The sequence below is a fragment of the Coenobita brevimanus genome, chromosome 110, assembly GCF_032717465.1.
Source record: "Coenobita brevimanus isolate Jiangsu-jjx chromosome 110, ASM3271746v2, whole genome shotgun sequence".
Taxonomy (NCBI): domain Eukaryota; kingdom Metazoa; phylum Arthropoda; class Malacostraca; order Decapoda; family Coenobitidae; genus Coenobita; species Coenobita brevimanus.
This window is the reverse complement of record NC_137063.1, coordinates 32,954,573-32,980,342: the sequence shown is the minus strand read 5'-3', so window position 1 is coordinate 32,980,342 and position 25,770 is coordinate 32,954,573. Positions and strand designations below refer to the sequence as shown.

The window sequence follows — 25,770 nt, the reverse complement described above, 5'->3', positions numbered from 1 at the left end:
GAGTGTGGGGGGGCAATGTGTGGGTAGACAGGGACACGTGAGGGTTGAAGTGACGTCGATCCTTGGATTTACTAGATGGAGACTCTGAAAAGGGGGGAATTCAAGCGATGTGCGACTCCACGTCCATCCAGTGAAACTGTTACTGCTGTGAGAATATTACACCCGTGAGGGACAAGTGTTGTGTACTTCACACCTCTACCCACACACTGATACTGTAAGATGAGAATTGGACCCGCCACAAGTGAGTTGCCCTTGCTTACTTTAAGAATGCTTATTGATCTGCACGTGGTTGATGTCACGACATAATCCAATTATAAATGTAGGAAAGTAAGGACGAGAATTAAAGCGTTATGTGTATACGAGGTAAACTTTAGTAAATTGCAATTATGTGTATGACCAAGTGTTATAACAATGACGAGTGATGCCATTATAGCATACTGAGATAGTAAAATTGCAATTCCAGGTATGACCGAATAAATAGTCGAGTCCATCTGGGCGGGTTTCATTACCCCGTTTCCCCCTCCACGAGTGCAGGCGGTTACAGTGTATAAAGTGTACATTGCAGTATCTGAAAAGTGTTTAAAATCAAGTTGTGACAATAAACTACTTTCTAAATGCTAAAAAGGTAGAAAAGTGGTCTACATTAATATTACTGTTAATATTAATACATAATGTATAAATGATATACAGTATGATATTAATAATAATTTAGTATATAATAATAACTGTGAGGTTGGATGAGGAGGAAATGGAAAATGTGATTGCCTTCTTCTTCGCATAAAAACTTGGGTAATGTGATGAGTAAGGATGGAACTTCAGAGGGTGAAGTGCTTGAAAGAGTACAACAATGAAGAAAGGTTGCTGGTTCTTTGAAAGCAGTGATAAAGAACAAGGAAGTGAGCCTGGAAGTGAAGCTTGGACCTTGTTGGAGGGACACAAGTCAAGAGTGAGAGCAGTGTAAATGAGTTATATGAAAGGAGCATGTGGAGTCACTAGGAGAGACAGACTGACAAATGAGGAAGTGAAGGATCATTGTGGTGTGGATGTGGATGTGATAGGAAGTGTTAGGAGAAACACACTAAGGTGGTTTAGCCATGTGGAGAGGATGGAGAGCAAGAGACTGATGAGGAGAGTGTATGTGAAGGAGGTGAAGGGAGGGAGGGGGGAGGGGGGAGGCCAAGGATGAGATGATGGGATGGAGTGGAGAGGTATATGAGAGAGGGAGGTGTGAGCTGGAAGCAGGGCAGTGAAATGGTGGGGTCCAGGTGACATGGAGGCCACTTGTTTGTGGCCACCCCTTACGGGATTGAGGCATCTGGCAATAGATGGATTGATAGAATATTAATATAAATTCAAGACACCAAGCATTAATCACGCGGTACATGGCACGCAAGGGACGAGCTACACCTCTAGTTCCCGTCTATGATTCTGCTCCTGCCAGTGAAGACAATCAGGAGGATGATTCACTGTTCCCTCACGATGACCCTGAAGATAATGGGTAATGATTTTGAAGGATTTGGTTTGAACGATCCTTCAGCAGGTGCTGAATGATGATAACACTCGGCAAGGTGGGGCAAGAGTCGGGTGAGCCAAGTGAGTCGGAATGGTTATATAGGAAAATATATACAGTATTTTTTTTACTTAAAAGTTTATTGTGTCCAAGCCTTGATTTAATTTTACTGTTATGCAATAAATGTAAGAAGGCATGGATAAGTGAAACTGTGCCGGCAGAGTGGAAAAGGGCTGTGATTGTACCCCTGTACAAAAATAAAGGTGAATGAAGCGAGTGCACGAATTATCATGGAATATGCCTACTGTGTTTGGTAGGGAAGGCATATGCAAGCGTTATTCCAGAGAAAATAAGAAAGATGTCAGAAGTCCTAGTGAGTGACGAACAGGGTGGCTTTAAGAGTGGACAAGTGGATCAAATATTTGCAGTAAGACAGATAGTGGAGAAGGCTTGTGAAAAGGACTATAAGGTGTTTATGGCATTCATGAATCTGGGAAAAGCATACGACAAAGTAGAAAGAGAAGGATTGTGGAAGGTTTTGCACATGTACAGTGCAGATGGTGAGCTGTTAGGTGCTGTCAAGAGTTTTTATGATGGTAGTGAAGCAAGTGTAAGGGTAAATGGGAATCGACGTGAATGGTTCATGATCAATGTGGGCTTGCGACAAGGTTGTGTGATGTCCCTATGGTTGTTCAATATATATATATATATATATATATATATATACAGTGGTAGGTGGGGGCACTCACCATCCACTCACTCGATGTAGTGCTGCTGTTGGGTTTCTGCCCTTTCCTCTCCTCCATCCTTCTTCCTTCCATCCTCTTCTGTCTTACGTTCCTTCATTCTATCCTTGTCCTTCTGCCTACGGGTAACTTTACACTCCCTCTTCTGTCTTTCCTTCCTTAATTCTATCCTCTTCCTTCTGCCTGTGGGTGACTCTGCACTGAGTGACAAGCCAAATGGTTTCCTGTACACCAGGAAACCATTTACTACGCTGGGTGGTGACCATATAACCAAATTTTGGCGCCTGGTGGTTTAGTGGGTAATTACTGCGCTCCAATCAGACTGAGCCGGTGAAGGTTTATATCCAAGGGATGGTTGGGGTTGATTGCTCATGTAATGCCACTCAGGGATGAGTGAGGCTGGTCACTCTCATCTTAAATGTCGGGACCAACTGCCTTGTCCCGGGCTCCTACGCTCCTCATGGGGCAAGGTAGGATTGGATAATATATATATATATATATATATATATATATATATATATATATATATATATATATATATATATATATAAATATATATATATATCATTTTGTTTCGTTTCATTTTTAAAGGCTCCAACATGCTTGCATGCGTCGGCCTTGGTCACCTAATGGCAGCTCTCCATGCTGCACGATCCATTGCAGCCTCCCTGTTCAGTCCCTTAACCCTGAGGTCACACTTAATGACCTCATCCCATGTCTTTCTCGGTCTACCCCTCGTGACCCCACCCCCAATATTAACACTTCTCACCTTCCTCACCCAATTATCATCCCCCAAGCTCTCCACAGTGAGTGAGGCCTGTGGTATGTCTATCCCCCTTTATTAATACTGAATATGACAAAACAAATATATATATATATATATATATATATATATATATATATATATATATGGATGGGGTGATGAGAGAAGTAAAAACTCAAGTAATGGAGAGGGAGATGGTGTTGGTAGTGAATGGTGATGGATGGAATATCACAAATTTGTTGTATGCTGACGATGCCACACTACTTGCAAATACTGGACAAAATCTTGGTAGACTCGTGCTGAGTTTTGCTGATGTCTGTAAGCATCGTGACTTGAGAGTAAATATTAAAAAGAGTAAAATGATGGTTATTGAGAGAGAAAGTTACTCCCACTGTGATGTCACAGTGAATGGAGTGAGACTGGAACTGGTTGGAGTTCAAATACCTGGGTACAATGATAGAAAAGACAGGAAAATGGGCAAAAATGTGAAAAGTAGAGTGACACAAGGAAGGAAAGTAGCTGGTGCAATGAAGGCCTTGATAAGAAACAGTGGCTTGAGTGTTGCAGCTGCACGAGGCTTACATGAAGGGGTGTTAGTGCCAACTTTAACATATGGATGTTAGACTATGGTGTGGCATGAAAATAAAGAGTAATGAGTGAGAACAGTGGAGATAGGATTGCTGAGGAATGTATGTGGAGAACAGAAAGTGGACGGAATAAGAACTAATGTGATTCGTGAATGATGTAGAGTGAGGAAGTCTGTGGGCACCAGAATCAAAGAAAAAGTACTGAGATGGTGTGGTCATGTGGAAAGAATGGATAACATTAGAGTGATGAAAAAGGTATATATGAGCGAATCTGAAGGAAGGAGAAGGTGAGGGAGGCCAAGGAGAAGGGGGAGGGATATGGTGGATGAGTGTGTGAGGAAGAGAGGTTTGGACGTTGGTGAGGCTAGAGGACTGACAAGAGATCGAGCTGGCTGGATGAATATTGTGAGGAGAAGCACATCATCAGGGATTTGGCACCCCTTTTAACGTGACAGCGTCTGGACTGACTCTATCATCCGACGTTTATGTGAAGCTACAGAATGTGGTAAATGTTTCTGGCGTATCAGATAGAGCTAAGATTCAGGGGCTTGAATGGTGAGTAAATGGAAGCGAGGCCCACAGGATTGGGCAAATTTGAGCTGTCTGGATGTTGCTACTCCTCACCCTGCCCTAGGGTGGGAAAAGAGTCCAGATGATGATGATGATGATGATGATGCAATAAATTATTTATAGTGGCATTTGAGAAAAATTAGGAGGCAAACAGAATATTGCCACGAGTTAGATGGTGGGGTAGTAGTAGTAGTAGTTCCCTAGGCAGTCTGGCCGAACAGCCCCGAGTCCCTTAGGAAGGCCACGGCCGAGACCGGGCTTTCCCACAGAGCTCTCAAAGAGTGTATGTTGTGTTGTTGGCGTAGGTGATTGTGTGAAATGCAGTCTTCCACCATGTGCTTAATAGTATGGGGTGCTGTGTTGCATCCTGGACAGGCATCAGCAACGGAGTCATCCAGCTTCTTCTGGTAGCTTAAGAGGGCTGGATGGTGCCCACATCTCAGCCTGGCCAGGTGGACCCTGTCCTCACGAGGAAGATAGGATTCAGAAGGGTGGATGTTAGGAGGCCGTGCATGCAGCTATGTGTTGTCTTTAACCCTTTAACCCCGGGCTTGTTTTGCTTTTTCTTGCGGCTACCGCGGGCATATTCGCGCTCCGACAGACTCTCTAAAAATATTTGCCAAAAATCAGTTATTAGTCCTAGAATATTAAAATCACATATGCTTATGGCACATACCTTCAGCTTTCTCCTGGCATGTTTGTTGAGCCTTCGTCGAGTACCGTAGGACTTGTGGAGAACTCTGAAGTTGGGTAATGAAGTCTTCACTTTACACTTCCCAACAACCCGTAATATGATTACTGCAGCCTGATATTATCACTAGAAACACTAGTCTATGATTCTCAAATAGTTTGGAATCCATACTCAAAAAAAAAAAAAAAAAAAAAAAAAAAAAAAAAAAAAAACTGTGAAAGCAATGAAAATTACGAGGGTGTATGACCTTCCCACTTGGGCTAGTTTGCCGCTGGTGTTCTGTCATTTACTATTCATAAAAACACTCACAGTTTATATTTCTATTACTATATAACATATATACTGTATCTACAGTCTTTATCCATAAGTTTCCTTCAGTAATAGTAGTTTATTGTCACTGTAGGCAGTCAATTTCTTTCAGTGAAATACGTAGCATTCACTTTCTCGTCCTGTATACTAGCATTGAGAGTGAATGTCACTTTCACCTTCACTCTCATAACTCATAGTATTCATACATGCTAGAGTGAAACTTTCACTTTCATTACTCCTAGTATATATACTCGTATTCTTATAATACTACTCATTTACATTTCTATTTACATTCTATTTTATTTACATTATTTACATTTCTATTTTATTTACACTGTGTTACGCTCTGTCACTTGAAGTAACTTATAAAACTATTTTCCACTGTTCACTTATATTTACATTCATTGCTTTCACTTGCTGTTTACACATTATTTAAACATTATTTACAATTCCACTTGCACTGTTTTACTCAATAGAAAGATCGTAGTCACTCTTTATCAATTGTCAGCCCTTTACCTCTTTCCACACGAGGTTTAGTAGGGGGTAAAGGTCACAGGGCCCTTTGCATGGGGCTAAAAAGCGGCAGAAGTTAGCAGGAGCGAATCAGACACACTTTCACCTTGAAAGACGACAGTGAACTGATAGCGGTGGCCTCCTGCCGCCTGGCTTGGGTAAGTGCAATACTACCAACTTTAGCCTTGTGAGACCTACTAATATATAGCAATGAAATGATTGGCAGGAAACCAAGACAATACATAATAAATTAGGTAGTTCCACGTGAATGTAAATATCACTTAGGCTTCTCCCTTCCCTCCTTATATGTATATTTATTACGAAAATAGATTACTGTTTACGGCATATTTCAAGGGGAAATAAACAGCGAATATCAGCGAACGAGTGCACGTGAGGTGTTATCAGGTGATAATTAGCCAATTCCAGGTGTATGGCACTATCACTTACCTTACTTCTTTTTTGTATATATTATTTGGGATAAGAATAGGGCATAGGGCTTATTTCAATGGATGAAATCAGTGGAAAATTCCAGGGAAGATTTATTTAGCGTAGAATACAGTGTGGTGGCCTGCAATAATTAGGTAGTTCCAGGTGAATGTAAATACCACTTAGGCTTCTCCCTTCCTTTCTGATATATATTTTTATTACGAAAATAGATTATACGGCGTATTTCAAGGGGAAATAAACAGCGAAAATTAGTGAACGAGTGCACGTGAGGTGTTGTCAGGTGATAATTAGCCAATTCTAGGTGTATGGCACTCTCACTTACCTTATTTCTTTCTTGTATATATTATTTGGTATAAGAATAGGGCATAGGGCTTATTTCAATGGATGAAATCAGTGAAAAATTCCAGGGAAGATCTACTTAGCGTAGCATGACCGGACAGGCGAGAGGATAGGGTAATGGAGGGGAGGTAGGGAGGGGAGTCAAGAACGGGGAGAAATGGCTAAATTGTCAACAATGGATGGGAGTACAGATGAGATTAGGAGTGCTGACTAGTGTTGGACATTGGCAGTACTGATAGATGATACAAGCCACCACTTGAAAGACCGGGCAAATTCAAAGTAACACAGAATCACAAAAGTGACGCCCTGCGGTTAAGGGGTTAAGTGACTGAATGAAGTGGCGAGTGATCTGAGTGTGGATATGCTTCTGGAAGCTGGTCTGAGGTGGGCGAGGGGGGAGAGATGACAGCATTTGTGTATGGTATCGTGTGCTGGGTGTTGTTTTGATGTTCCTTGGTGTGGGTGGATGTGCTGCCATGTACTGTAATGGATGTTGTGGGTTTGTGGAAGCTGCAGCAAGAAACTGAGTGCCTCTCATGTCTAGGTGATCCTTGACTTTGAGGACTTTGGTTTCTTGATGTACATGGTCTGTGGGTGTAGTAGCTGTGCAGCCTGTGATTATTTTTAGGGCCTTGTTCTGTATGGTCTGTAGAGTGTTGTAGTGTGTTTTGGTGAGGTTAGAAGCCCAGGCAGGGCTTGCATAATTCATCACTGAACGTATGTATTGTTTGTATACTGTGGTGGTGGTTTCTTTGTTGTGTCCGAATGTTGTATGGGCAAGTGACCTCAAAGCATTGAGTCTTGGTGTTATTTTATTTTTAATGTTTGTGATGTGTTGTTTAAATGACATTGATGTAATGTATGTTACACCAAGGATTTTAGGTGTGTGTGTGTGTGGTAGGGGGGTGTTGTTTATGGTGAGGTGTGGGATGTGACTGTGTTCTGCTGTCCAGTTTGTGAGAAGAGTCACTGTAGATTTGGCTGGGGTTATTTTGAGCCTATATGTGGTGAACCATTCGTGTAGTGTGTTGAGGTAAGATTGCATGATGTGTGCAGCTGTGTTTGCGTTTTGGTGCGTACATGTAAGTGTTATATCATCTGCACAGGAAGCTATGTGTATCTGTGGTGTGTGTGGTGTGGGTACGTTGTGCATGTATAGGTTAAAGAATGTAGGGGACAAAACAGATCCTTGGGGGATGCCGTTTGTGAAGTTTCTGATGTTAGAAGACTGACCAGCAAATGTTACATGTGCACATCTGCATGCTAAGTAGTTTGCCAGCCATCTTTTTGTGTTATTGTGCATGTTTGTGTTGAGTATTTTGTTTGTGAGGTTGTGGTGGGGGATGGCATCAAAAGCTTTGCTAATGTCTAGTGTGACTAGGAGTGTTCTGTGTGGTGGCCTAGCTGAATTCATGCCATCAAAAACTCTCCGTGTAAGGTCTGTAAGAAGGGTGTTTGTGGAGTGTAGTGGCCTAAAACCATGTTGTGACTGGGCTAGGGGAATGTGAGGTGTGACTAGTTATAGTACCAGTCGTTCAGTGATTTTAGAGGGGGTGCAGAGGAGTGTGATGGGACGATGTGAGGAGGGTAACATGGGGTCTTTGTTGGGTTTAGGAATAGTGATGATATTGCCATGCTTCCAGATGTTGGGTATTATGTTGTGTGAGTAACTGTAGTTTGATATGTTGGTGAGTGCTTGTATGCCTTGTGGTCCTAGGTGTTTAAGGTGAATGTTGCTTATGTTGTCTGGTCCACAGGCAGATGAGTGCTTGAGGTTGTTAATGATGTGCTTCGTCTGGTTGTAAGTGAAAGGTGCGTAGTCTGAGTCTGTGGGGAACTGTCTCTTACGTCGGATGATACGTTGGTCTTCGGGATGGGGGTTTAGATGGCTGACTTGTGAAAAGTGACTGATGAGAGTGTTTGCTTGTTGTTTGTTTGAGGGTATGGTGTCTGTTGTTGTGATGGCAGCGTGTGATTGTGTGGTGTTGCTGTTGGAAAGTGTGATGGTGTTTAGTGTTTTGTAGAGTTTACTGATGTTTGTTTTGTGGTCAAGTGTTTGGAGGTAATTTTTCCAGTTTAGTGTTTGTTGTTCTGATATTTTATTTTTTATTTGAGTGTTGAGTTCTTGTATTTGTTGTATGGTGTCTTGTGTATGGGGTGTTGGGGAGTGTCGCAGTGTGTCCTGTTGTCTGATGAGGCCTTGAATTTCTGATGTGAAGTTGGGGTTGTATTTCTTTCTGTTGCCTCTAGGGATGTGTTTTTTGTCTGCATTTTGTATGATTGTATTGAAAGTGTTCACAGCGGTGTTGATGTTTGTGATGGGTGTACTGTTTAGTGTTTCAAAATGTTGTTCTGTTTCAGTTACAAAGGCCTCCCAGTTGGCTCTCTTATAATTAGTGTATGTGTGTTTGTGGCCAGCTGGGGTGATTCTGGTTTTGGTAGTGATGATGACTGGGAGGTGATCAGAACCTAGGGTTTTGACCACTCTCCATGATGTAGTGGGGACGAAGTTTGGGGAGCAGAAGGTGATGTCTGGAGATGATGGCAGGAAGAGGGCTTGGTGTGGGATATGGGTATGTTGGTCTAGACTGTTTAGTATGAAGAGATGATCTGTCTGGGATTGTAGTACCAGATGGTGGGGTGAAGAAGGATGGTGGCCATGACGCTTTTCACATTTGAAAATATCTTCTTGTGTGTGTGTTACATACTGTATGGCCCTTATCGAGTCTAAACCTTGCTAATATTACACGTGTTGTGCAGCAGACTGCTTATAGTAGGTGATCCCTCAATTATCTAGACGTGTTCAGTATCTGGATGCTGGGCCATGTCTCTATTAAACCATTATCCAAATTTACTTGCTATTATCCAGACGTAAAAGTGCCCGAGAACTTTGGCCAGCCAGCCGACATGTTCAAACATTTGATATTGTGGCCGGTGGGCTCGAGCTGTGAGCGGGAAGTAATCTGTAACCCACAACCAGAGCTAAAATGTCCGTCTGCCCCTGTACTGGTCAGAATCGCGTGCTTGTCTTATCACTCGCAACGAACCTCCAGCATCCGAGTAATATGACTGTAACCCACAAGCGGTGTCAAAATGTCTGTGCGCATTCTCCACCGAATGTCTAATATCGTGTGGCCAAGGGGGCTATGTCTTTCCCAACAGCCACCTCTTTCAAACACAGACCACAAGCCACGAGTACATGTTCGATGACAGTGGCTGTCTGCCTCTCTATCGAAGGTCGAAAGTTCCCCAGTCACAGTGCGTTGTGTTTCTGCATGGTCACTTGGTGTCTAACAGACAGCAAGCCACGAGTAAATGTACGGCGAAAGCATCCGTCCGTCTGTTGACAGGAGGGGAAGAATCCTGCCCACAGCCTCGTCTCCCCCCCCCTTCCACCCCTCCTCCATACCCTCCTGGCTCCTCCCTCTCAGTCCTTACCCACTTCTATGGTGATAGCCAGGACTCGTGAGTTTTCAAAGTTTTTTGCGATTTATTCAGCTATTACTGGTCGTACAGAGATTTCAAGGTGACCACAAGAAAGCTCATGAAATTCTGCATCTAGACATATGCTTAACTTTTGGAAGATACTGGCATAAATTTGAACTAGGATGGTGGGAAGTTATATGAAGGTAAGTTTTACTTGAACAAGTTATTCTTCCTTGAATTTCGTACTCTTACTTGTCAGTTTTATGTGTTTTTATTAGCTTACCTTATAGTATTAACACCAGAGAAGATGGTATACAATTTATACCAATATAACCATATTACAATGGCATATTTGGCTGTGGAATTTTCTTTTTTGAGCCACAGGAGCAATCACTCATCGCAATCACTCATCACAAACAACAGATTTTCAAACCGTCGTCAGTTTTTTTGCGGGTTTTTGTTGTTTATGCATTGTTTCCTGATGTTTGGCATTAATACAGATAATCCTATGTGTGTTTTAATGTTTAAAAATGGCAGACTGACCTGAAAACAGTGCCAAAATTAGGAGGGGTACTGTACATACAGTCGTGTATAGGTCGGGTGTTTTTTTTGTGTGTGTTTTTTTTATGGTTTTCTTGGTGTTTAGCATTACTTTGGATATTCCTATGTGTGTTTTGATGTCTAAATGTGGTTGATCGACCTGAAAACAGTGCCAAAATTAGAAGGGGCACTGTACATGCAGTCGTGCATAGGTAGGGTGTTTTTTGGTTTTCAGTGTCTTTTTTCATGGTTTTCTTAGTATTTAGCATTACTTTGGATATTCCTATGTGTGATCTGATGTCTAAATGTGGTATACTGACTTGAAAACAATATCAGAGTTACAAGGGGTACTGTACATACAGTGGTGTATAGGTAAGGTGTTTTTTGGTTTTCAGTGGTTTTCTTGCATGGTTTTCTTGGTTTTGAAGATTATTCTGGATAATCCTATGTATGCTTTGATAGGATGAAGTGCTTGAAAGGGTACAGCAGGGAAGGAAGGTTGTTGGTTCACTGAAAGCAGTGATGAGAAATGGAGAGGTGAGTATGGAAGTTAAGAAGTCACTGCATGATAATATTGTGATCCCTACCCTGACGTATGAAAGCCAGGCGTGGACCTTTCTAGAATGGTACAAGTCAAGAGTGAGAGCAATGGAAATGAGTTACCTTACAGGAGCATGTGGAGTGACATGCAGCGACAGCTTGACGAATGAAGAAGTGACAGACCGTTGTGGGGTGGATGTGGATGTGATTGAGAAAATTAGGAGAAATACACTGAGGTTACAGAGCTTAAAGAGGTTGGGGGAGTGGACTTTCTGACCACTACTTGGTGGTGGCCAGAATCAAGATCCAAATAAGATGGAGTAACAGAAGAAGGGAAGGATGGGAAGAAGGAGTAGTTGCAAGGAGAGTGGAAAGGTTACAGGAGGATGAGAAAAAGGCAGAATATAAGAGAGAAGTGGAGGAACGATTGGGCAAATATGAATTGGAGCAGATAGGGGACGTGGAAGGTGTGTGCAGGATATTCACAGAAGAAATATGTGCAGCATGTGATGTGGCATGTGGGATGAAGAGAAGATGGAGGGGGGTGCAAGGAACAGCATGGTGGAATGAAGAGGTGAGACAGGCTGTGGCACAAAAGAAGAAAGCATACAATGAATGGATGAGAAACAGGGGCGTGGAAGAAGTTGAGAGGTGGAAGAGAGAGTTATATGTAGAAAGAAACAGAGAGGTAAAAAGATTAGTAAGAGAGAGTAAGAAGAAAGTGGATGAGAAATTTGGAAGGAATTTGAGTGCAAAGTGGAGGGACTGTAAGAAAATGTTCTGGAAAGAGGTGAAGAGAGTAAGACAGGGTGGAAGTGAAGTTAGCAGGGGAGTGAAAGATAAAAATGGTAGATTACTAGTGGAGAAGGGAGAAAAAGTGAGCAGATGGAGAGAACATTTTAAGGAATTGTTGAACATAGAGGATGGAAGTGATGCGAGTATAAGTGGCTGGAGAATGGCTGGGAGAAGAAGGGAGGTGAGAAGACAGGAAGAAATCAGTAGGATAGAAGTTGTGGAAGCAATGAAGAAAGTCAAAATGGGGAAAGCCGCAGGAATTGATGGAGTGTGTGGTGAAATGCTGAAGCATGGGGGAGAGATGGTAGTAGAATGGATGTGGAAGACGTACAGATTGGCCTGGGAGGAAGGTAGAGTTCTGGAGGATTGGAAGTCAGATATAATTATTCCCATGTACAATGGAAAAGGAGAAAAAGGAATGTGTGGTAATCATAGGGGCATTTGTCTTCTTAGTGTAATAGGAAAAGTGTATGGTAGGATACTTATTGACAGAGTTAGGGAAAGAAAAGAGGAATTAATTGGAGAAGAAAAGAGAGGCTTTAGGAAGGGAAGAGGTTGTGTAGATCAGATATTCATTCTTAGATATTTAGTGGAAAAGTTTCTAGAGAAGGGACAGAAGTTGTATGTGGCTTTCATGGATTTGGAGAAAGCATATGACAGGGTGGATAGACAAGGATTGTGGAAAGTATTAAGAATATATGGAGTAGATGGGAAGTTGTTGAATGCTGTGAAGAGTATGTACGATGGTGCGAAGGCTGCAGTGCGTGTGGATGGTGAACTAAGTGAATTTTTCTCTTTGAAAGTTGGGTTGAAACACGGATGTGTCATGTCTCCATGGTTGTTCAATCTGTACATGGATGGGGTAATAAAAGAGGTACAAGGTAGGGTAGTGGATGTTGGAGTGTCCCTGGTGAGAGAGGATAGTGTTTGGAAACTCCCTGTACTGTTGTTTGCAGATGATACTGTGTTGTTGAGTGAAGACGAAAGGGAGATGCAAGGCTTGGTGGATGAGTTTGGAAGAGTGTGTAAGAAACGGAATCTAAAGGTGAATGTAGGGAAGAGTAAAGTGATGGTCTTTGAGAGAGGTGAAGTCAGTGAATGTACAGCGAGGTTGGATGGTGAGGAATTGGAAAATGTGAGTACGTTTAAGTACTTGGGTAGTGTGATGAGTAAGGATGGAGGTTTGGAGGGTGAAGTGCTTGAAAGGGTACAGCAGGGAAGAAAGGTTGCTGGTTCCTTGAAAGCAGTGATAAGAAACAGGGAAGTGAGCATGGAAGTGAAAAAGTTACTACATGACAATATTGTGATACCAACTCTAACGTATGGAAGTGAAGCTTGGACGTTGTTGGAAGGACACAAGTCAAGAGTGAGAGCAGTGGAAATGAGTTATTTAAGAGGAGCCTGTGGAGTCACATGGAGAGACAGGCTGACGAATGAGGATATAAAGGAGTGTTGTGGTGTGGATGTGGATGTGATAGGAAGCGTTATGAGGAACACACTGAGGTGGTTTGGCCATGTGGAGAGAATGGAGGGTGAAAGACTGACGAACAGAGTGTATGTGAGTGAGGTGGAGGGGGGAAGAGAGAGGGGGAGGCTGAGGATGAGATGGAGGGATGGGGTGGAGAGGTATATGAGAGAGGGGGGTGTGAGTTGGGAGCAGGGCAGTGAAATGGCGGAGGACAGGGCGACTTGGAGGCGATTTGTTTGTGGCCACCCCAAATGGGATTGAGGCGTTTGGCAATAGACAGATAGATAGATAGGTTTGGCTATGTGGAAAGGATAGAGAGTGAGAGACTATGAAGGAGAGTGTATGTGTGAGGTGGAGAGGGGGAGAGGGAGGGGGAGGCTGAAGATAAAATGGAGGGATAATGAAGAGGTACATGAGAGAGGGGTGTGTGGGCTCAGGGGAGGGCAGTGAAATGGTGGGGGATATGGTAATATGGAGGTGATCTGTTTGTTGTCACCCCTTACAGGATTAATGTGTCTGGCAACAGATAGACAGACAGAAAATTTTTGAGCTGCAAAGAATTAAAGTTATCATGTCTTGATCAGCGTAACTGGTAAATTAAACTAAAAGATACATATACCGTAACCTTCTAAGTATATAGCAGCGTGCACTTGCCATGTTTACCCAGAACCAGCAACACGTCTATTACCGTAATGGATGTTGTACTTGATACTTGCACTGAAGAAAAAAAAAAAAAAAAAAATCTAAGCCTAACATGGCCATGTGAGGAAAGAATAAAATATAAAATAAGTAACTGGACTGAGGGGGTTAACAGACACAAAATGAATATAATCAGCAAAAAAAATAATAATAATAATAATTATTATTATTATTTCTAAGACACACAACCCATTTGGTGCACTAACTGTATAAAGTTAGGGTGTGGGAGGTGGTGCATTGCTTGACACAAAATGAATAATCAGTAAAAAAAAAAAAAAATCTAAGAGACACAACCCATTTAGTGTACTAACTGTATAAGGTTAGGGTGTGTGAGGTGGTGCATTGCCTGGACCTCCCTGATGAAATCATCCAGTGCCCCCGGAACATGAAGAACATCCTGCTTCAGAATCTTCACTGCAACCTATGACACAAGGATGTAATATGAAATAAAAATCACTGGTATAAGAAAAGGTATGTACAGTACATATATTCTCAATTACTTCACTACAAGGAGTCTTTCCCACATAAATAAAATAATCTGGCACAAAGCATGTCCTTAGGGGCTGAAGAGGTTAACCTCTTCAGTAGCATACTTACATCTTTTACATTCTGTTCTTGCTATCAACACACAATTTCATGCAGCTCAGAAGACTTGTGACAGATAATGATTAAGGTGAAATCTTCACTCGTCTCATCACAATACTATAATGTCTTACAGAAATTTCTCACACCACCCAGATGATTTAATTTAGCACTGGCAATACTCTTGGTAATCAAGGGGATAAGAAGAAACAAGTACTGTAATGAAGAAGTCATGGAAGTATGAAATGTTTCACCCGTTCCTGTGATCTATACTTGCCAACACTGTTCGTTCAGCTCATGTGGCAAACATACACTGATTAATATTATTATGAAAAACAAAATTAAAGCATCACCTCCATCACTTATCAGTGTTTCTTAAGGACATATATGTAATATCAATTATCTTACTTATTAACATGGCTGCTACATCTTTACTGTGGAGCATTTCAGTACTGTATACAACTATTCCTTGATGAGTGATTAAATAAAAAAACACTGAACAGGTTTTACAGTTAATATTCATCCCAGTTTTTTTTTATGTTTACCTCTTTGATTTGTCCATTAGACGTGGTCCACTCTGCCTTCCGCACCACACCAAAGCTCCCATCACCAATCTTACGACCTTGGGTAATATTCTGTAAAGAAAAACTGATCCCAGCATTCACAATGCCATGTATTTCATGGGTCATTGCGACACACTTCATCATCACTGTCATCTTACATCATACGAATCACAAACCACTTAATTACCATCTTCCCTGACATTAGTCCTTTTAGTCCAATGAGGATTCAATTTATTTCAGCTACTTAAAGATAATTTCCTTCAACTTGGGAGAGAATCTTGAAAATGGGAGGTTGAGATAAAGTTATCACTTGTCCTTCCACTATTAGTGTGCTCTTCTCAGTTGATTAAATCTTCTGGAGGTAACAAAACATAAGACAAAGGATACTTTTTATAGCTGAATCCACCCAAACTATAGTCACCATCCCAACACATCCCTCAGAATCATCTCAGATGCACACCACATGCATGTCAGGCATACTTCAAAAACGTCACACGCCAATACCCCTCACAAACCACACACACCAGACACACCAATACTCCCCAGCCCTCAACACACATTCCACAAGTGTAACACTCATAAAACACTGTGGTTGTAATTTGCCACAGTTTATTCTTCAGAAAGGTACAGTAACTCTGAGTGAGTAAGTTACACATTTAACAAGACACATGATTTGGCCACCCCTGTGGGTTCAGCAAATATGTAATAGCCAATTCCATATTACCTCTTTGTGGTGTATCGGCTCAGGGCTGAGCTACCAAGTCAAGTACAGTACTGTACATTTATGGGTAAATGATCAACCTACCTTACGTGATGATATTAAATGATCAAAAAACTCCCAGTCACCTTTCTGAGATTGAACTTGTGCAATGTTGTCATTATGAATGAGATGTTCTTACCACTACACTACCAGGCACCATATAAAATACAGCACAGTAGGAATAATATGATGGGGGACAAAATAAAAATAATCTTTATTGCCAGACATTTCGACATTTTCTCATGTCATCTTCAGTGACCCAAAATGAATAATAGCATGCTAATATTCAGTCAAAGTATGTCACATATAACATTCAAACCTTTGTATAGCAAACCCTGAATTAGCAGATACAGTAAACTCTCAATTATCTGGTGTAATTCTGCCAAGCCCTACGCTGAATAAGGCAAAATGTTGGATACTGCATAGTACCCATCATCAGCTCAATATTCCGTGCTAAGCCTCATACTGCATAACTATCTGTCTTGATCCTCTATCCTAAAAACTTTCTGATGAGTAAAAGATGAAAATTAAGCAGAAAATACAATAAAGTAATGATACAATACAGTAATATAGCGCCAGTTGGCAGATGTTTATGAGCTGGTTGATACACGTCAATGCTGGATATTGCATAGAACTGCTGGATACATCCCATTTCAGCACCAGATATTGCATAATTTCCCCAGATATTGTTTTAATGGAGCCAAGCCCATGGTGCCAGATATGACGATGACAGAAAACTGAGTTAACTGTATTGGATTTAACAAATGTTACAAAGTCCACCAAACTTTCATCAGCTATAACATATAATGGTCATTAAATGGGGCATAATGGATTGCAGTACATGTATTTCCTACCTTTTTAACTCCAACCTGGCCTGAAATTGCATTCTCCCCATTGTGATTGTTGAGTTGTAATAATCTACAGTCAGCGCTCACATAACGCGCGACCCTATAGTGCGAAACTCACATAACACAGAAGACAAATTTGATGTCCAACTTTAGTCACAATGCAGAAATGACAGACATTATGCAGGTGATGGAAGCTGCCCATTTTCTCTGAACACAATACTATGCTGTGACAGAGGCCCCAAATTATGGTTCAAATGGTCATAATGTAGCAAACTAGAATCATAATGCATTAGGAACAAACACAATGTGGCCAGTGATGGTCATAGTGCAGGTTGCATCACCCTATGACATGTTGCTATCACGTGTCTGCGCGAAGCGTCGTCACGGTCCACTGGGCATTCCTGCCCCAGCTGTGCCTACCTTCTCCCCTTGCTCTGGTTGTGTATGTGCTCTGTGTGACATTCGCTCTCATTTTGGTCCATGGAACCCCACTCCACCTCCCCCCAGCAAGCCCATAACCTCTTCCATTCAAGGTGAGGAATCCTCCAGTGTTTGTATGTAATTAAGTCTTTATTAGGTAGGTAAATGTCTTGGAAAATAAAAATGAAAATTTCCCCAAAAGGTGAACTTGAGGCTGGCTGGTGTACCGTGAGACTCTTTAACATATAAACGTATGGCCCTATAACGCGGAATTCTCATAAAGCGGGAGCTTCTGGGTACAATATTTGCGTGATATTTGAGCATTCGCTGTATACAGTAGTGCACCAACTTTCGCTACAGCAGGATTCGCGGAATCCACTTTCGCGGCATGCACCAAATATTCCCTAACTTCCACTTTCCCTTGAAAAAAATCAATTTTCGCGCACAAATTTTGGGTTTGGGACAATATTTTGAACTTTGAATTTCCTGCACCGCCCGCCTGCAACCCACCACCATCTTGAATGACGTCATGTCAACACTCTGTCCACCCATTCCCGCCATTGTGTACGAGCGTGCTAGCTCCATTGTGTTGGATTCTCACGGTTCAATGGCCTCTACTATACCTGGTAGTGTGGGGAAAGGGCCTGGTGGTGTGGGGAAAGGGCCTGGTGGTGTGGGGGGAGGGCCGGGAGGCAGTGGTGGTGATAAAAAGTGGCCGGGACATTCAAAGTCGGGAGGAAAGGCCAAGGCTAAAAGAGAGTATCGTGTTGGAGTGAAGAAACCTCAACCTGGTCTCTGTGGTATGTTTCTCCTCATATAATGTGTACTGTACAGTTTTTATTGTTTGTATCTCACAATGCAATGTACAATAGTGATTTGATGTACTGTATTGCAAGTGAAAATGAAAATCTGATGTTACTTTAGGATAACCAGGAACCAATTAGCCTTTTTGCCATAAAGACAATGCCCCAACTTTCGCTAATTCCACTTTCGCGCATTATTTTTGGACCCAATTAGGCGCGAAAATTGGTGCCCCACTGTAGTAATATTGTACTAGTCATGAAGAAGTGCTATGATACGGAAAACTGCAAAAAGAGCAAAATTATGAACCAAGCTAGTGTAAATGGGTTCGTTCATCTGTTTCTGAAGGCTCCAACATGCTTGCATGCGTCAGTCTTGGTCATCTAATGGTGGCTCTCCATGCTGCTCAAGCTCTGGCAGCTTCCCTATTCAGTCCTTTACCCCTGAGCTCACACTTTATGACCTCGTCCCAGGTCTTTTTTGGTCGACCTGTTGCAACACTACCCCTAACATTAACATTTCTCACTTTCTGCACTCAATTATCATCCCTCATCCTCTTCAAAAGCCCAAACCATCTCAACCTCTCCTCATCACAACACCAGTACACTCCAGTCCCATCCTACCCCTCAACTCTTCCATCATATACCTAGCCCCCCCCTCCCCCCAGGGGATACACTGCACATCCACCTAATCACTGTCATTTCTGTACATTTAAGCCTGCAAATATCCTCTTCCTTTACTGCCCAAGTCTCACTACCATACAGCATTACACTTCTAACACATGCTGCATGGAGGGGGAGCCCTCTCAGTGTCAGAAGAGGCAACAGCTCCTTGAACTTCTTCCAATCACTTCTCACTCTAGTTACACAGCTGGTTCCAGCCCCAACTCCAGCACATAACATGTCCCTCAAATAACAAAACTCTTCCACACACTCAAGAGACTCACCTGAAAGTTAAAACCCTTCACCCCTGACAATTTCCATCTGCTCTCCTCGACACACTGTACACATAAAATCAGCATTATTTAGCACCCTATTTCTGATACCACTACATCTCTTATGCACCCACTTATCACAGCCACTCCACAAGATGGAATTACTTCCCATGCCCTTGTGACAAATGGCACATGGTCACTCTCCCTCTTTTTTTTACAGTACCGCCACCATCTCTAGATACCATCAATTTTGTTTTATCTGCATTTACCCTTAAGACCTTGTGCCCCATACCATCTCTCCACTTCCTAAATCTTTCCTCCACCTCCCTTTCATGCTCTACAATCAACACCAAATAATCAACACACAACATCTCCCACAAGAGTCCATCCATCCATCACCTAATCCAGTGTTGCCCCACGAGAAGCGTAGCAGCCCAGGGCTACGCATGATGGTCCTAACACGTAAGATGAGAGTGAACCATTTCTAGAATAGGCTACTGTATTCAGTTTTATTCAAACATGTACTTGAAATTTCACCTCAAAGGGGATCCTTGGTGATAACAAACTATCAGCTTTAACAAGCCTGGCTTTCCCTCAGTTAGTTCATTATAATGAGGGTCTACGTTAGTAAGCTATCAATATACTGCCAGACCCCTCAATCCCGTAAGGGATGGTCACAAACAAATCGCCTCAATGTCGCCCTGTCCAATGCCACACCACTGCCTTGCTCCCAGCTCACACCCCCTTCTCTCATATTTCTCTCCACTCCATCGCTCCATCTCATCCTCAGCCTCTCCCTCCCTCTCCCCCCCCCTCCACTTAACTTGCATACACTCTTCTCATTAGTATCTCACTCTCCATCCTCTCCACATGGCCAAACCACCTCAATGTATTTCTCCTAAAGCTATCACATCCACGTCCACACAACAGCACTCTTTCATTTCCTCATTTGCCAGTCTGTCTCTCCATGTAACTCCACATGTTCATTTAAATAACTCATTTCCACTGCTCTCACTCTTGATGTTTGTCCTTTCAACAAGGTCCAAGCTTCACTGCCATATGTTAGAGCAGATATCAGAATACAGTCATGCCGTGACTTTTTATTTTTATGCTCACTTCCCTGTTTCTTATCACTGATTTCAAAGAACCAGCAACCTTCCTTCCATGTTGAACCCTTTCAAGCACTTCACCCTCTAAATTCCATCCTTACTCATGACACTACCCAAGTACTTAAATGCACTCACATTTTCCATTTCCTCATTATCCAGCCTTACTGTACATTCAGTGACTTCATTTCTTTCAAAAACCATAACTTTACTCTTCCCTACATTCACCTTTAGATTCTGTTTCCTACACACACTTCCAAACTCATTCACCATGCCTTGTAGTTCCCCTACACCTTCACTTTACAGTACAGTATCATCTGCAAAACAACAATACAGGGAGTTTCCAAACACTGCCCTCTCTTATTTAGGGCTGCTCCAACATCTATGACCCACCTTGTATCTCTTTTATAACCCCATCCATATACAGACTGAACAACCATGGACACATGACACATCCTTGTTTCAATCCAACATTCGAACAGAAAAATTCACTCAGCTCAATATCCACATGCACTGCAGCTTTAGCATCCTCATACATACTCTTCACAGCATTCATCAACTTCCCATTTACTCCATATATTCTTAATACTTTCCACAAACCTTGTCTATCCACCCTGTCATATGCTTTCTCCAAATCCATGAAAGCCAAAAAAAAGCTTCTTTTCCTTTTCTAGAAACTTTCCACTAAAGATCTAACAATAAATATCTGATCTACACAACTTCTTCCCTTCCTAAAACCTCCCTGTTCTTCTCCAACTAAATCCTCTGTTATTTCCCTAACTCAGTCAATATATATCCTATCACATACCTATCCTATTACACTATGAAGACAAATGCCCCTATGATTACCACACACTTCTTTTTCCCGTTTTCCTTTGCAGAGGGTAATAATAATACCTGACTTCCAATCCTCTGGGACTCTACCTTCCTCCCAGGCATATCTGCTTATCTTCCGTATCCATTCAAAAACTATCTTTCCCCCATGACTTAGCATTTCACCACACACTCCATCAATTCCTGGGGCTTTCCCGATTTTGACTTTCCTCAATGCTTCCACTACTTCCATCCTACTGATTCCTTCCTCTCTTCTCACCTCCCTCCTCCTCCCAGCCATTCCACAGTCACTTATACAGTAATCCCTCCAAGATCCGACGTAATAGAGCCAACGGCATCCGGGACTTGGGAAAAATGATCCTGGACAGGTACTCATAGACCCCAACCCAACCTTACTTTGAAAGCCACCTAAATAACATGCACGGCATCTATTTAACCCGTACCATCCCAGGGATTTTTGCAATTCTATACCCACCCAATCCCGGACCAAAAACGGAAAAAATTTTTATTGCATAAAACAATCCACAAGGACATATAATCAAGGAAAAGCAAAAAAATGTACTCCTTATAGGAGAAATAGGTGCAGGATGACCGTCCATTGTGTTTCTAGCCTAGTTTCCCAATCCGTGAGCTACGTTTTCGCACCCAGCTGGGCAGGATGAGAGAGAACAGGGGAGGAGAATGGGGGAATCCATGTTCTCAATATCCTTCTCCACTGGCTCATACTCCTCCCCAGAAGAGTCGTCCATCTCTTCTTCTTCTATAGAATCACTAAATGAAGAGACAGAGGGTCCATGTGACAGTGTCAACCACCTCCTCCAGCCCAACAGGGCGGAAAAATGGCGTGATTTCCGCGACATTTTAATGCTGTGATGGAAAGTGGCACAATGATGTTACCCAGCCATGCAGAACCAAACTCAGTGCAACAAGTGCTTGTGCACAATGTTGCCAATACATTAAGCTACTCCTTAGCAAAAATTTAGCTAGATTGAAGCAGTCAGTGATGCGCTACAGTGCTCGAATTATGCTGTCAGCACCATCACGTTGCTGGGATTACTCAAGACGTTTTGTATCATCGGCACCATGCCGACAGCAGGATTGTACGGGTTAAGACCCCATGCACACAAATAAGGGACAGAAACCATAAAATAAATGAAAAGGAACCCGAGAATGACAAATCAGAAGTGAGCATGGAAAATATTTAGCAGTGTACAGGGTACCTACAACACATCCGTGGCTGCCGCGAAGATTAACCCGCCTCCTCTATGGTTCTGACAGTGGTGAAGGTGCAGTTGAAGCACATACAGTAATCCAGTGTTGCGCTGCACTTAATCCTTTGCACTGTGAATTATAATGCTTAACACTGCACATTCTGTTCTTACTTGCGCTGCGCCAGTTCCAACACGCCAGTGGTGCACTCTGCACTTAATCCTTTGTACTCTGAATTCTAATTTCTTAACACTACACAACACTGTAAATTCCCATATGGTCTAGTGGTGAGGTTTTGCAGTTTATTCACTGTCCACCACAAAAGCGAGCATGTGAGCAGCCATGGCGACGAGTGTGCAGTCAGGACGGTAGGTAGGCGGGAACTGGGGAGGATGCAGGGGCACTTTACCGGACGTCGCCAGAACTATGCACCAAAATACAGTTGTTCATCACCGTGCGGCAAATTTAGAGTAGTTATATAGGCTTTTTTTTTTATTATTATTTTTTTAATTTGACTTTTTTGGCCATTTTTGGACCCAAGCCCAAAATGTCTGGGACTTGGGGGTGTCCTGGTCTTAAAGGGATTACTGTACTTCCATTACTTTCATTCTCTACGTTCAACAATTCCTTAAAGTGTTCTCTCCATCTGCTCCCTTTTTTCTCCGTTCTCCACTAGCAGTAAACCATTTTTTCTTCCACTCCTTGACTTACTTCTTTATCACCCTGTCTAACTCTCTTTACCTCTTTCCAGAACGTTTTCTTCATTCCCTCCACTTTACACTCAAATTCCTTCCAAATTCTTCATCCACCCTATTCTTACTCTCTCTCACTAATCTTTTCACCTTTCTCTTCCTCTCTACATATAACTCTCTCTTCCGTCTCTCCACTTACTCCACACCCGTTTCTCATCCACTCACTATATGCTTTCTTCTTTTGAGCTACAGCCTCTCTCACCCCTTCATTCCACCATGCTGTTCCTTGCACCCCCTTTGGTCTTCTCTTCACCCCACACACCACCTCACATGCTGCACAGATTTCTTCTGTGAGTATCTTGCACACACCTTCCACCTCCCCCATCTGCTCCAAATCATATTTACCCAATCGCTCCTCCACTTCTCTCTTAAACTGTATTCTGCCTTTTTTCCTTCCTCTTGTAACCTTTCTACCCTCCATGTATGGACTACTTCCTCCTGTCCTTCTCTCCTTCTATTCTTCAACTTCATCTGAACCTTGACTTTCACAACCACCATGTGGTGACCAGAAAGTCCACTCTCCCAGTCTCTGTGTGCTCTTGCATCCATTACACACCTTCGCATTCCATCATCCAAACACACCTAATCAATGATTGCCTTCCGTTCATTCAGTTCACCACCCACCATTCTCATCACTTGACACGTACAGTATACCTGTGGATCATTTTGTGCCTAAAGAGGGTATTGGCAATCACCAACCCTCTTCCCGCACAAATGTCCACTAGAGTACTGTACTATCATTCTCATCCACTTCTCCAGGCACACCCCACTCACCAACTTGACATGCCCTACTTTTCCCTTCATATCTCCAATCAAAAACACACTCTCATTCCTACCAGACTTTTCCACGCATGCTTCCATATTTGCCCTGAACTCTCCTTTCACTCTACTTGAACAATCTTGTGCAGGCGCATACACACACGCAATCGCTCACATTTGTAACCCTACTTTCAATCTTACTCACACATTCCATGAGCCAACTGATCCATACTCTCTTGCATTCTCCATCCATCTCTTGCACACAACAATTCAAGCTCCTTTTTATGCCCTCTCATTCTCACCTACTTGCGTGCAGATACCCCATCCATACTTCCACTCTCTCACACTCTCACCTTTTCATTTAGTCTCAGTTATTGTACATAAGTCCACTTTTGCATCCTCAAGCACCTAGACAATCTCTTTCTCTCTCTCTCTCTCTTTCACCTCATCATTCACACCCCTTACATTCCATGTCACAATCCATACCATGTCCTTTGTTAGGTCCTTGGTCGTAACCCACTGGTCAGTCCTGGTCCGAGGCTCCTTGTCTGAATTTTTAGTTAGTTGTTTTCCAGGGATGGGCACTAACCCTCAACCAACCCACTTGTTGTCATGTAGGGAATACATGTTGGTTGGTTAGAAGGTTACCACTTACTTCCTTAAATACCCCAAAATAGGTATACAATAATCCCTGTAATACCCAGACGCCCTATTCCTGGACATTTTGGGCCTGGGGGCCCCCCCCCCCAAAAAAAAAAAAAAAAAAAAAATCAAACATTTTTTTCAACCGTACAGTGTATCCCCCTACTATGCGAGCATATGGGCTACAAAATGCATCACATATTGAGAACTCACATATTGTGGAGTAAAGAATAAATGGGAGGATATACTGTATATATATCGTCAGACAACCACCTGGCGCAGCCATTATAATCTCATTTTTGCCGACTACACACACACAATTTCAAGAAAAATATATTAAAATAATAAGATTACATTAGAATGATGAAAATACAAACAAAGAATAATGCCATTTACCTTATTTACAGGTCTGCTTGGCTTGCTGGGGAGGAGGGACAGTATCCGAGGCGCGAGCCGTCTATTGTTGCCCCGTGGGGCGACTGTAGTAGTAGTAGTAGTAGTAGTTGTTCCCTAGGCAGTCTGGCCGAACAGCCCAGAGTCCCTTAGGAAGGCCATGGCCGAGACCGGGCTTTCCCACAGAGCTCTCAAAGAGTGTATGTTGTGCTGTTGGCATAGGTGATTGCGTGTAATGCAGTCTTCCATAATGTGCTTAATAGTATGGGGTGCTGTGTTGCATCCTGGACAGGCATCAGCGACAGAGTCGCCCAGCCTCTTCTGGTAGCTAAAGAGGGCTGGATGGTGCCCACATCTCAGCCTGGCCAGGTGGACCCTGTCCTCACAAGGGAGACAGGATTCAGAAGGGTGGATGTCAGGAGGCCGTGCATGCAGCTGTGTGTTGTCTTTAAGTGACTGAATGGAGCGGCGAGTGATCTGAGTGTGGATATGCTTCTGGAAGCTGGTCTGAGGTGGGCGAGGGGGGAGAGATGACAGTATTTGTGTATGATATCGTGTGCTGGGTGTTGTTTTGATGTTCCTTGGTGTGGATGGATGTGCTGCCATGTACTGTAGTGGATGTTGTGGGTTTGTGGAGGCTGCAGCAAGAAACTGAGTGCCTCTCATATCTAGGTGATCCTTGACTTTGAGGACTTTGGTTTCTTGATGAAGATGGTCTGTGGGTGTAGTTGCTGTGCAGTCTGTGATTATTTTTAGGGCCTTGTTCTGTATGGTCTGTAGAGTGTTGTAGTGTTTTTTGGTGAGGTTAGGAGCCTAGGCAGGGCTTGCATAATTCATCACTGAACGTATGCATTGTTTGTACACTGTGGTGGTGGTTTCTTTGTTGTGTCCGAATGTTGTATGGGCAAGTGACCTGAAGGCACTGAGTCTTGGTGTTATTTTATTTTTAATGTTTGTGATGTGTTGTTTAAATAACATTGATGTATTGTATGTTACACCAAGAATTTTGGGTGTGTGTGCATGTGGTAGGGGAGTGTTGTTTAGGGTGAGGTGTGGGATGTGACTATTTTCTGCTGTCCAGTTTGTGAGAGGGGTAACTGTAGATTTGGCTGGGGCTATTTTGAGTCTGTTTGTGGTGAACCATTCGTGTAGTGTGTTGAGGTAAGGTTGGATGACGTGTGCAGCTGTGTTTGCGTTTTGGTGCGTACATGTATGTGTTATATC

At 42.6% G+C, this 25,770-nt stretch overlaps 1 protein-coding gene across 1 annotated transcript in view; it reads right to left on the bottom strand.

The window, feature by feature from the left end:
* Window positions 1-25,770, bottom strand: part of Ack (activated Cdc42 kinase) — a 438,035-nt gene that overhangs the window by 337,086 nt on the left and 75,179 nt on the right. The window contains exons 3-4 of the mRNA XM_080286247.1: window positions 15,071-15,160; window positions 14,255-14,364 (exon numbers count right to left, since the gene is read on the bottom strand). Coding sequence (XP_080142373.1) covers window positions 14,255-14,364; window positions 15,071-15,160 — 200 coding nt within the window. The remainder of the gene's footprint in view (window positions 1-14,254; window positions 14,365-15,070; window positions 15,161-25,770) is intronic.